Source organism: Rhinatrema bivittatum, chromosome 2, assembly GCF_901001135.1.
Source record: "Rhinatrema bivittatum chromosome 2, aRhiBiv1.1, whole genome shotgun sequence".
NCBI classification, from domain to species: domain Eukaryota; kingdom Metazoa; phylum Chordata; class Amphibia; order Gymnophiona; family Rhinatrematidae; genus Rhinatrema; species Rhinatrema bivittatum.
This window is the reverse complement of record NC_042616.1, coordinates 531,329,512-531,343,090: the sequence shown is the minus strand read 5'-3', so window position 1 is coordinate 531,343,090 and position 13,579 is coordinate 531,329,512. Positions and strand designations below refer to the sequence as shown.

General features: G+C 42.1%; 1 protein-coding gene across 1 annotated transcript in view; it reads left to right on the top strand.

Annotated features, from left to right (window-relative positions):
- ATP9B (ATPase phospholipid transporting 9B (putative)) overlaps nt 1-13,579 on the top strand; it is a 1,157,977-nt gene that overhangs the window by 447,489 nt on the left and 696,909 nt on the right. The window contains exon 9 of the mRNA XM_029590836.1: nt 190-284. Coding sequence (XP_029446696.1) covers nt 190-284 — 95 coding nt within the window. The remainder of the gene's footprint in view (nt 1-189; nt 285-13,579) is intronic.

Below are 13,579 nucleotides of genomic sequence, written 5' to 3'. Positions count from 1 at the left end.
TACTAACATTTTTAGAACATTTGTAAGGAATATTGATATTTTGAGTACAGTAGCTAGTATTGATTTTAAAATACACACTGTACATATTTAAAGTGCTAAGCTATGGAGAGTTCTCTGTTTAAATATGGCTAATGGGATTGTTTTAATAAACTATGGTCTAATAGTTGGTTTCTTTATGTAATTTTTAAGGTTCCTGTTTTATTCGAACTGACCAGCTTGATGGTGAAACAGACTGGAAGCTGAAAATTGCTGTGAGTTGCACACAGAGGTTGCCAGCATTGGGAGTAAGTGCTATGTCTTTGCTATTTGTTTCCAAGCATGTAAACCGATCTGATAAGGTATTTAACCTTGAAGGTCGGTATAGAAAAATGCTAAATAAATAAATAAATAAATTTGGTTAATGACTTTGTGCAGTTAATGCTAACAAATATCAATAAATTAGTTAGATCATACAAAACCATTTATCCTTATTGGTTAAAAGAAAACACATCTCTATACTATTTTTATTAGGAAAGAAACTTGATTATATAAAGGTTACTAAAATTTCAAATTTTTTAAATTTTCATATTTGAAATGAATGGCATAGAAATACCTCATCTGCTAATGTTTGGGTTTTTTTTAATATATAAATTACTGTAAAAAAAATAACACAGATGGAGAATGTTGGTTTGAATTTTGTACTTGATGACCAGAAATGTTGTGCTGGACAGGAAAATCTTTCAAACGTTACCGCTTGCACAATGCCAAATGCCAGAATGTATGTTTGTAATGCATCACGGGGTATGGATTTTTTTTTTTGCCAAAATGATCCAAGCTCTAAGTTCTGAAGCGCAAACCATAGATTAGTGTCCTCGAGCACCCAAGGTTTGTGTTGCTGCAACATATTCCAGGCATAACAAGCCTTTCAGCCTGTGTGCACTCAATAATTGGCAAACAATTTTCATAAAATGAGTTGCCATAAAAACTGGAACCACACTGTTTGATGCTAATTCCTGTAATAAGTATAAGGTGATGTAGCCATTTTAGAAAAGCGTAGAAATGTTTGATACGGTATAATAATATATGAAATAACTTTCTGTGCAACCTTGAGTATTCATGATGTGTATCAATCACATGTAGTGTCATATGGGTTATAGCAAACAAATATTTATACTACTTTAAATTATACCATTTTTATTATTTTAAACTCCATTACATGGTTTGTTTGTTTTTTTACAAACTTGCATTGGGAATAAAATTGCTAAATTAACTTCTAATGTTACAGCTTAATGACTTCTGAGGTTTACAAGCTTCATAGATTTTCCAGAAAGGTTTTTGCTTAATCCCTCTCTGCCTAACTATCACATACACACTGTTCATCTTATTCTGTTCCCTGCAACAGCTGGTTTCTTCAAGAACCGTATTTCTTCTCATTGATCTTGAGTTGTGTCTTTGCAGAAGTGATTGTTCCATAATGTCTAATAGCTAAATACAGTATGTAAAACCAATTTTAGAAATCTTTTGATTTTGATTAAAGAAAAGTAGATGCACAGTTCTGAAATGGGGATCTAATTTGGTACATGAGGCATAGTAGTGTATATAGCTGATGCTAAAATTAACCTATAGTGATATCTGAAAACAAGGTTTTTTGTGTGCTGTTTTTGTAGGGAAATGTAAATTACATTTCATGTTATATTTTATAAACTAAAGAATTGAAATTTTGTTCATGCCTTTACAGTAGTTGTACCCCACCAACTAAACCCACTGACAATCTTTAAAATAAGCCCTCCCCTCCCCGAGATTGCTAGCATCCTCCCCACCCCATCCCCCATTGGGCTTCCCACACCGCTTCTTACCCCATAGCCATGGGGCTCCTAGGGGGGTAGAAATGATCGACACAATTTCCCCCCCTCCCCCCCCCCCCCCCCCAGGGCTTCGCACACTGCATCTTACCCCCTGTGATCTATAGGGATAGGAAAAATTCTCAGTCACTGCCAGTAGCACACACTAAAACATCTTAAAGGGGAATTTTAAAAGCTGGGTACGCACCAAAATTGGGATATGTGTGTGCATTTAGCACATGCGTGTTTGCCCAATTTTATAAGCCGCCCACATGCGCAGATAAGTCCTCAATGCATGAATATCTTGCATTGGGAAAAAAGGGGCGGAATGTGGATGGAGCATGGGTGTTCCAGGGTGGGGCTAAGAGATGTGTGTGCAAGTACCTATGTGCCTGGGCACGCACACAGGTATTTGAGCATAAAGTTACTTCTGCTTTTGCTAAGAAGGATGTGCAAATCTAAATAAAATGTTTTTTATGCATTTAAGTGTTTGAGGTGTCTGAGATAACAGGGGAGTGTAGGCTAAAGAACCAGGGGTTTTGGAGGATCTATCTGTAGACTGGGCAAGCTGGTGGATGATCTGGTGAAACTGGTCATGGCATGGACACACACCTGTTATAAAATTCCCTCCCTTGCGTGGCTCAAAGCAGACATTACTCAGCTGTGCACACGCACTTATTAAATTAGGAGCACACATACATGTGCCAAGGCTATTTTATAACATGCACACGTATATAAAATTGCGTATCTGGTTGCATGCCCATATACACGTACATATGTGATCCCGCACGCCCATTTGAAAGATACTGTCCCTGTGTGCGCTTCTGTAAAACATACTAAAAACAAAATGAAAACACCTTGACAATGAAACTAAATATAAGATGAAAAAAAACCCAAAATCAAACTTTGCACATCCCTAATGTTTAGAAATGTATCTTTAAATTGCTGTGAAAATGTGAAGTTTAAGGTGGCATTCCAAGCTACATTCTCCATCCTCATTTGCTGTACATAAGCTTAGATTCATGTTATTTGAACATCTTTCCTAGTGTGAAGTAGTACATTTAGTAGTTTTATACTTCCTGTAGTTAAGTCCACAAATTGTCCTCACATGTTGATTAGCTGGTTTATTTAGTTTGGAACTGTGAAACCCATTAATATAATAACCAGCCTTAAGCAATTTTAAGCAGACTGGCCTTATACATACCATTCCTCGGCCTTCCCAGGGTCTATCATTTCTTCTTTGACATCCAGCTCACCACTGCTTCTACTGTCGACCGTGTCCCCCTCCACTGTCTGATTGGCATTCCGGCTGATATGTGAAGGATGTTAGTAAGCTGCAAGAAGCCAGTAAAAAGGTTGTATTAATCAGAACTGTAAGCCAGCCATTCTGTGTAACAATCCTCTTTGTCGTCTTCTCTTGTATAAAACCCAAATGGTGCGGAGGTCTTCTCTGGCAAAGACAGCATGTTTTGGCTCCCTCAAGAGTTACTTTCAATTCTTTCCATCTTTTAGGTTAGTCATCCAGTGTCTTTATAGGAGCAATACTTGATTCAGGATATTCCTTAAATTATTTTCCTGTTTATATTAATGCCACATATACCCATTACTTTTACAGTTTATATCAACTGCCAACATAATCATCAAAGGAGGATATTACTTTACAAAATACTCAAACTTGTAGTTCAAGGGTAGGACCATCATATAGACTGAACTATCCATAGCATTCTAGCTCAGCAGATCTCACCCTTGTAAACATACGTTCTCCATAATCTTCCTTTTTTATTATTTAGTTACCTCAGGACTTTTCTATTTGGTGATAATATATTTATATTATAAACAGTTTTGACTAATACATTTTGGCAAATATAATACAAAGAACCCACACATCACTTTGCATGCATAATTTTGAAGTGAAATCTTTACCTGAGGATTTAACTTTTGCAACTTTTGGAAGAAAAAATATCTCCAGAAGTAAAATATGTAACCAAAACTATTGCAATTTTAATTTACTTATGAGATAACTGATTTTGATTCATCAAGTGTTGATAGGTAAATTAAAGCTCTGATAAAATAAAAATTATTTCTTAGCATCCAGTCAGATGAATCCAGAACAAGTGAGTTATGCGCTTCTAACAGCAGATGGAGATGGAGCAAACTGACGTCACAGTACATATTCTCTTGCAGTGACATCAGCCTGTCAGTGTTCTCCATCTCCAGCAGATGGTGGATGTGTATCCCCCGACTGGGGATTGCTTCATTTCAAAAAAGGAGAATTAAGGATATTACATTTGCCCCGCTCTCCTGCAGTGATACCAAAAGGACCCTCCTACAGTTGAGAATTCCTGAGGTGATGTCCATGGTCCCTCAGATGAGTGCCTTGGTCCAGTAGCTTGTTTTTCAGTTGCTGTTGACATACTTCTAAAGCAGCTGAAAGTCAATGGATGCAGGAAGCTGAGCACAGCAGTGATGGCATATGCCCTCTCCCTCCACAGCTGGAGACAGTCTCTGTACTCAGCTAGGTAAGGCTGAGCTCAGGTAAGCTTAAAAAAGAAAGAAAGCTCTGAGGCTTTTTCGCCATGTGCCACGTGGTAGGCCGCAACAGCATTTTGCATGCTTTCTAAGGCTGCCTTCTACAGGATTGTTGGTTCGGCATGTGCGTCTAGCTGTGCTTCCAGGTTGTGTGTCCAGTTTTTGGAAGTCTGGTTGGGCTTTGTATTATATGCATCTAAGGTAAGCGGCGCCTTAAGTGTCTGCATGCTTACCTGTGTGCACAAATTTTGTGCACTTAAATTGTTTTACGGCGCTTATTTTTGGGACGCCTAAGCTTTGGATGCTTAGGCATTGGGACACTTAGGTGTGAGATGCCTAAGTATTGGACGCCTAATTTTTGAAGGCCTAGTATTTTGGATGTGAAAAAAAACCAAAACAAAAGCCCAGGTACATAGGTATTTGCACACACATCTCTTGGCTCCACCCCAGAACACCCCATCCACATTCAGTCCTCTTTTTCCCCCAATGCAAGATATTCATGCATTGGGGACTTATCTGCACATGTGGGTGGCTTATAAAATTGGGCAAACATGCATGTGTTACATGCACACACATACCCCAATTTTGGTGCATACCCAGCTTTTAAAATTCCCCTTTGAGATGTTTTAGTGTGTGCTATTGGCGCCTATGCCTTAGAATCCTAAGAGCCTTTTTCTTTGCGCTGCTTGTCATATTCGGGTATCTCAGCCAGGAGTGCCCGATAACTTATGTCAGCACTGTTTGGAAGCTCAGGGAGAATTGCCTTACTCTGATTTCCATAAGGTCTGGGTGCAGACAGCTCAGGTGCTGCGCCTGATTTTGGAACTCCCCTAACTGGTTCCTCAGCAGGGGGATGGTAGCTCAGTGAGTACGCCTCAAGTACCTCTTGGATTGGATGCTTCTACCTTTTCGGGGGTAACTTTTCCAGGGATTGCAAACATTTCTCCAGGCCCATTATTCATCCCTCTCTAATACTCCGAGTACTGCTAGAGTGACAGCAAGACTTCCCGATGGAGGTCCGGATGGCTCAGATGATGACGCCGATTCTATCTCCCTTGAGGATGGTGAAATTCCTCCAGGATTAGAACTGTATAGAACTATGCTATGGATCTTTCATAAAGATGAACTGCCAGCACTGATTTCCCAGACCTTGAAAATACTCAGAGGTCCTGAGGCAGATGCTGTGATGGAGCCGAAGAAAAATCCCATTTTGGTTTCCTTGCATAAGGCCTCTTGTTTTTTCCCCATGATGGAAGCCATTCAAGAATTAATTGATCTTGAGTGGGGTACCCCAGAGGCTAAGTTCAAAGGTAGTTGGGTTTTGGAAGGCCTGTACCCTCTGGATCCAGTGGCAGGAGAGCATTGACATTTTCTGAAGGTAGATGCACATGTGTGTCTAGTCTCCAAGCAGACATCTAGTCCCGTGGAAGGAGGCATGGTCTTGAAGGATGCTCATGATAGAAGGATTGAAATATCCTTAAGCAAGCATTTGAGGCATTTCAGCTGATTCTGGATCACTGAGGCCCCTGTTCTTAGACCTTCTGGCAACTTCTCACAAGCGAAAGCTCCATGATTCTTCAGTCACAGGAGAGATGGAGCCCTAGTGCAGGAGTGGCTGGAAGACAAGTTGCTGAATGCTTTTCCTCTGTGGCCTTGTTGGGCATATTGATCCGAAAGATCAAGTGCCACAGAGGGATGGTGATCTTGGTGACTCTGGATTGGCCCAGGAGGTCATGGTATATGGATTTGCAGTGGCTCCTGCGGGACTCACCCCTTCGACTTCCGGCACCAAGAACCTGCTAAGTCAGGTTCCGGTTCTTCATTTCAGCAATCGAGCCCTCTCAAGGGCATGGCCCTTGAGAGGGCTCGATTGCTGAAATGTGGATACTCTGTAGCAGTGATTTCCACTTTGCTTAGAGCTAGAAAGTTCTCCACTTCCTTGGCCTATGTACAAGTTTGGCGAGTGTTTCAGGCCTGGTGTGAGGATCGAGGTACTCTTCCTCATTTGGCCAAGATCCACTCATTTTGGAATTTTTGCAGGATCGCTTGAATAAAAGTTTGGCTCTTCCTTAAAGGTACAAGTAGCTGCTCTCGCCTGTTTCAGGGGCCAAGTGAATAGTGTTTCTTTGACAGCTCATCCTGATGTGGCCCATTTCCTGAAAAGAGTGAAACATCTTTGTCCTCCTTTGCGATTTTCAGTACCCTTATGGAGTCTTAATTTGGTCTTGGATTTCTTAGTGGGTTCTACATTTAGACTGATAAGTAACCTGTCCTTGTGGTTACTGACCTTGAAAACGTTGCTTCTTGTGGCAATTTGTTCTGCGCTGAGAATTTCCGAGCTGTAGGCCTTGTCTTGCCGGGAGACTCCAGGGGCGATACAGCTGTGTACTATTCCTCATATTTTACCGAAGGTGCTCACTGAATTTCACTTGAATCAGTCCATCTCCATGCCGTCTCTGGTCAATCTCTGAGCAATCACAAGCTGCTACTTTTTCTCTTCAAAGATATCAGCACATAATTTGGTAACATTCCCCCCATAAGGAGCAAAAAGGCGTTTTCTCCAATTCCTTTAACAAAAAAATCAGTTCTCCGACTGAGAAAAGACCAGGGAAACATATGTATAGGTCCCTTTTAGCCTTGTCAAGCATGGTTTCCATGACTTCAGAGACTCGGTGGCACCTCTTGATTGTCTTCAAATAATTCTAGATATATTGACTGAGAGAGAATGAATGTTTCTTCATCCAAGCCTTTGCTCTCTAGCACACACAGTGTGGATATTGAGAGCAAATTAATTCAAGGAATGCCAATTCTATGTGAAGTTCAACAAGTCATTTTGGCAGCAAGAAAACCTTCTACCAGAAGATCATAGAATTTTAAGTGGAGAAGTTGTCACTCTGTTATTCTCAGAACAGACATTTTCAAGTGTTCAACTTCAGTGCTATTGAAATATCTTCATCTTTCAAATTCTGATCTTAAGTCAAATTCAGTCAAAGTCCATTGCATAATTTACCTTTAATTTCTAGATTCATTAAAGGTTTATATCAGAGTATCTCTGACCCAATGGGATCTCAGTGTAGTTCTCTCTCGATTAATGAAATCATCATTTGGGCCTTTGGTGACCACAGGGATGAAATTCTCAACATGGAAATTTCGATTTCTTGTAACAGTAACTTTAACATGTAGAACACATCAGCTACAAGCCATGGTAGAATATTCTTCATATTTGCCAATTTTTGATAATAGGGTGATTCTCAGAATTCATCGTAAATTTTTACTTAAAATAGTCACTGACTTTTTTTGATTTGAGTCAAACAATTGTACTTCTTACTCTTTTTCCCAAAACCGTATTCTTCATCTTCTGAGCAGGTTCTTCATACTCTAGATTGTAGATGAGCTATTTTATTCTATTTGGAAAGAACAAAACCATTCAGAAAAAACATCTCAATTGTTTTTCATATGGCACATCTAAACAGGGTCTTCTAGTCCATAAACAAACATTGTCAAGATGGCTTGCTTGACGTATTTCTGTATATTTCAATAAAGTTGGCATTTATCTTTCTTAAAAAAATAAGAGCTCATAAGGTACAAGCAACTGCAGCAACTTTTCTGTATTTAGCTTTAATACAAGATACATGCAAAACAGCTACTTGGTTTTCGGAACACATATTTACTAAACATTATTATCTTGAACAGGACTTTTGGATGTGCAGTATTTTTCGCCAAGCAGTTTTTAAAATTTTGTTTAAATAAAAGCTTCAGCTATCCCTCCACCCTCTTAATTAAGAAATTGAATGGGTTGTGAATAGTTTCATTATCAGTTAAAATTGAATGCACAACCTTCAACTTGGGAGTCTTCACCAATGTTCCCTCCAAGGAGTGACTAGGTGTGTGCAGATTTTTATTCATGTGAGCAAAAATTTTTTTTAAACCAACAACTTTTGAGTGCCAGTATTAGCACTTTATTTCTATATATAGCACAAAGAAAATTTTATGTGAGTGACCTTGTAAAACCTGTGAGTGATGCTCCGAAATATATAAGCAATCACTCATGCACTCAGCTTAGAGGGAACTATGGTCTCCACTTGTGTGGCTGTATTTGCACCTGCTTGTCCATGGAGAAAGCAGGTTGCCTGAAACAGCTGTTCTCCATGGACAGCAGGACAAGTCAGCCACACAGTCCTGCCCTTCTCCCTGTAGTTGAAGCTTAGCTATTAAAGAGACTGGGTAGACTCATGCAGTAGTGACATGGAAATTGCCGAGCATGCTCAGAAGTTTTTTGTTTTGTTCTTTGAACTACGAGAGTACTCATTACATCACAGTGCCATCGGATGACATCACCCACATGTGTGGCTGATTTGTTCTGCTGTCCACAGAGAACACCTGTTACAGGTAAACAATTTTGCATTCACAGATGCCTGGAATAAGCATAGAGGATCCATAGTTGCAAGAGGACAGAATGAAGTACATTGGGATAACCTGCATAGAACAGCAGTTACAACCCCAAAACAGCATTGGTATGACTTCATCAGGACTGAAAGAAAACATGGAGAGGCCAATAGTCTGATGACTGTGATGGACTTGGCTATGTATGGAACAGATAGAGAGTTGAGAGATCAGGTGAAAAATCCAAGGGATGGCTGCATTTGGAAATTTTATATGCACATCTACCAACAGAGGATGGGCCATTTTGGTTATTATCTGCCACTGTTACTTTGAAATCCTTGTGATAAGATCTGGCCCGAAGAATGTTGTTCTCTTTATGGTAATATACTTCAGTTATCTGTATATTAAATTTTTATGTAACACTTTCTTTATTTCCTGTTCATCCTGCCTACACATTTTGTAGGCTCCAAGAATGGAGATTCGAGGTGCATGTTTATTGGTAGAAAAGTTATTTTTAATTGGTTATTTAGGGAGATAGCATTCTCCATTGAACTGTTTCACCTTTCTAGTAGCTTCATGTGTTGCGGATGATATGATAGTTCAAATGGATTATGCTGTTGCTGTGGAAGATGTATCCCTACAGTTGATATTCTCATTTTCCAAGCCTACTGGAGTGGTTTCTTGTATCACCCCACTCTCACTGCGATGACCTTTCTTCTAATATGCTGCTTTTAGTTTTGAACAGAAGACTGTATTAAACAGTTATCTCCGAGAAAGAAAACTCTTCTTATACTAATCTTTTCCTTCACCTGAGATACTGTATGTTTTAACATTACAAAATTTGGTTATAAAATGTTTATTATAAGGAAGGGAAAGTTATACAATAAAAATGTAAAGAACTGGTAACACTAGAAGCAGAATACTCTGACCTTCCATATAGATCTAAAAAAAATAGATCTATATTTATCAAAGTTAAATGTTCATTCACAATAGCAACACCTGTGCTCTTCATGTGATTGCCAACTCTAACAGCATATATGAATGTCTGCTGACATTTGGACAATCTTCTGGATTGCATAAGTCCTGTTATGCATTCAAATTGTGGCACATAAGGTGAAAAATCAGTTTCTTTTAATTCAGTTATCTAATTTAAAGTACTACTATTATTTAGATTGCTTAAAATCCCAGTTGCTGGTTTTGTCTTTCTTTGTTCTTATTTCTATGTTTAATTTCTATTCTCCTAGAATATTTTATTTCTAATATTTATAACACCTCTTTATAATAAAAATACATCTTTATACTCACCTATTACAGCTATTGGTTTGTATCCATGTTCATTCTAAATATTTGTCATAGTCCCTTGATTCTTTAAGTATTTATAAATATCTTAGCAATCTACTCTGCTTAACATGGCCATTGTTACCTTTTGGGCTAACCTGGACACCTTTTAGTATTTGAAGCCTTTAGTGTTGATACAGCTATATCATGACCTGTGGTGTTCAACAGCTGAACACATTTATGGCCAGAAAACTGGCCATGTGTTACCCTCTCTTCTTCATCGGTGTTGAAGAGAGGGTAGTTTGTCTGAAACAATTGCACATTGGTTGAATCTCGAGTTAGAAACAATTCCTGTCATAAGTGAGTACAGCACTTTTGTTTGTCCTTTTTCACTGCCCACTAACTGCAGCCTCTGTACCTAGAACATATGCCTCCATTGCATCCTGAAAGTTGTTCAAGGACTTGTCACTTCCAGTGTCTGATAAAGGCCTGCTTTCTGGACAATAGAGGCATGTGCATACTTGTATAATTAACACGTATGGGTGGTAAGCACATTCTTCCTTTTGATGACAATGAAAACTTCCTGATTAGTCCTTTCTCTACTATTTTCCTATGGCTCTATGTTCAGTCATACTATGCCATAGCCACCAAGAGATGATACTGAAATAAGTAATATCTTCACCCTTGAATAAGGATATCAACTGTTTTGGTTAGCTGCATTCTTCTTACTGAACCCAAATCGTTGCAGCTATGTGAATCAAAATTGCCTTGGATGAAGCAAAATCCTTTTTAATGTGATGTAGAGTTGGCATGAATTAGTCCCAGAATATTCATCTGTTCCCCTTCTAGTGCACTCTATCCTCATCATTGTTCTCTAAAGCTCTGTTCTTTGCCCAAAAAGGGAAGGTGTGACCACAGATCCATAATTCTTTTATCTGACCTACAATAAAGCACATATGTTACTCGTAATCATGCAAAGTAATGAATTCCCAGGCTTTACTGATGACTTTAATATTGAATTCCCAGTATTTGCTCGCAACATGTGGAACCTTATTAAGCTGGTAAACCTTCTGGAGTGCCAGTACCTTAGCCTTTTGATGACTGTTGCTGAGTGATCCTGAGATTCAGTGAAAGTTGCATCTCCTGTGCTAAACGAATGGCTGTCTTACTCCTAAGCATTAAGCCCAACTTGACTCTGGCATCTCTTCAGTTTGACAGTAAATTGGAATGTTAGGAGATTCAATAAAATAGGTGCGCGTCAAAAAGAATGTGACATCTACAGGCACAAGAGCCTTACTTGCCATAACCAAAAGGTTATTTATTAGGTTAACACATTTCCTAGCGTGTAGCAGATGGACTCATAACGAAAGGGTATAGTGTGGTCGTGCTAGCAGTTGGAGACGGATCTGACGTCAGCGCGTAGTACATATACCCCTGCAGGAAGTGCAGACGCTCAGTAATTTCCGTCTCCAAAGCAGTTTGGAGCTCCCTCACGCTCGCTGAGCGTTTTTTTTTCCAAATTCTAACGATTAAATTCATAGAAGAATCCTACCTGAAGACGAGCCCCGCACTCCTGCGGTGATACCCTCGGGTCCCTCCCCCAGTTGAGTTTCCCGAGGTGATTTCCGTGGTCCCTCGGAGGTAAGAGCCTCAGTCCGGTGGCCGAATCGCGGCAGGGACCTAGCCCCCGAGTGAGAAGGGCTCGGGCGCGGCATAGAGGCAGCCTCGGTCCCGATCCGTGCGCGGTGAGGACTTGGCCCCCGAGCGAGACGAGTTTGGGCACGGCTTAGAGGCAGCGGGTGCACTTCCTCGAGCACGGCGGTGACGGTAATCACCCTCTCCCCCCGCAGCCGGAGACCGCCCGGGTCGCAACCGGGAAGCGCCGAAGATCAGGTAAGGGGTACATCTTTACTTTGGTCTCCGAGGAATGAGGATTAGCTGGGTCTGCCTGCGTGGAGGCCCGCCATTATGCCTGCCTGCTCGCCATCTGCCCTGGTTCGCCGCCTCGATCTAGTGCTAAGACTAGGTGCACAGGCAACGGGTGCGTATGTTAGGCGCCCAAAAGTACTTGGGCGCACGCTGATAGGTGCACATTGCTGGCGCACAGCTTTCGCACATATTACAAGGTGCATACTTTCGGCTGGCAGCGCACCAGCGAGATAACAGACGCAATGGAGCGTATGAGAGCCCAGACGTCCACAGATCCGGCATCTCCAGAATCAGGCATAAGAGCTCTAGGCCTCTGCTCAGCATGCCACCTCAGAGCCACACAGAGCGAGGAAGCAGACTCCCTATGTGCCCAATGTGAGGAGGCCCTGGGAGTTCCAGGCCAAGGCCGGTCCCAGCCCAGATTGATTGCCAGTTCCTCAGGGAACACCCCAGACCTAGCAGGCCGAGGTGAGCAGCCGGGGAACCCTAGAGACCTGGTGCCTCTGAGGCTAGACTCTGCTTCACTCTCCTGGGTGGAATTATTCAAGGGGATTCATGCCTTTGTCAAAATGCAGTCTGATCCCCGAACGGACCCATACGTACCAGATGACCCGGCTCCTGGACTCTCTAGACCTAGGCACGGCCACTCGCCACCCGGAAGCCCCACTTATGGGGATTCAGATTGCTCTGAGGAAGAAGGCGAGCTTCCCGAGCAGGGAGAACTTCCCTCGGGGATAGAGCCGTATCGAACCATGAGACGCTTCTTTCTTAAGGAGGATCTCCCAGATCTGGTCTCTCAATGCCTGTCGGAGCTGGCTATCCCGGGCCAAGCCACCCCAGGGGAACCTAGAATGAACCCCCTGCTAGAGGGCCTTCGTCAAACGGCTCACCATTTTCCCCTCCTTCAAGCAGCACAGCAGCTAATTGATCTGGAGTGGAATGCGCCGGAGGCCTCATTCAAAGGGGGTCGGGCCTTGTCTAGCATGTACCCCCTGGACCCGGCAACTAAGGAGCTGCTGGCGTGCCCCAAGGTAGACGCCATAGTTTGCGCAATTGTGAAGTGCACCACCATTCCAGTGGAGGGAGGGGCGTCCCTCAAGGATGCGCATGATCGGCGCCTGGACGCCATTCTGAAACAAGCCTTCGAGGTGGCAGCCATGTCCCTACGAATAGCGACCTGCTGCCCGTGGTGACGCGTTCCTGTTTATCACAAGCCAGGAACAACACCCCGGGAGAAGAAATGGAATCAGCTCTCTCGTTCCTCACTGACGCTGCCTCCGACTTAGTTCGTACGGCAGCCAAGGGAGTGTCATCCTCAGTGGCAGCCAGGAGACAGCTCTGGCTACGAAATTGGTTGGCCGACGACTCCTCCAAGACTCACCTTACAAGAATGCCCTTTAAGGGATCCCTCCTGTTCGGCAGCGACCTCGAGATACTGGCTAACAAATGGGGCGCCTCTCCAATACCCCGTTTACCAGAAGACAAGTCAAGGAGGAACCAGCGCCCATTTCCTAGGCCATCCAGAGGTAGAAGCGCTCAACGCTTCAACCCCTATAGGACTCGCTACCAAGCACCTCGTTCTCAGACCAGGAACCAGCCCTTTCGGACCAGGCACAACAAGAGGGGAACCGGCTTGGGTG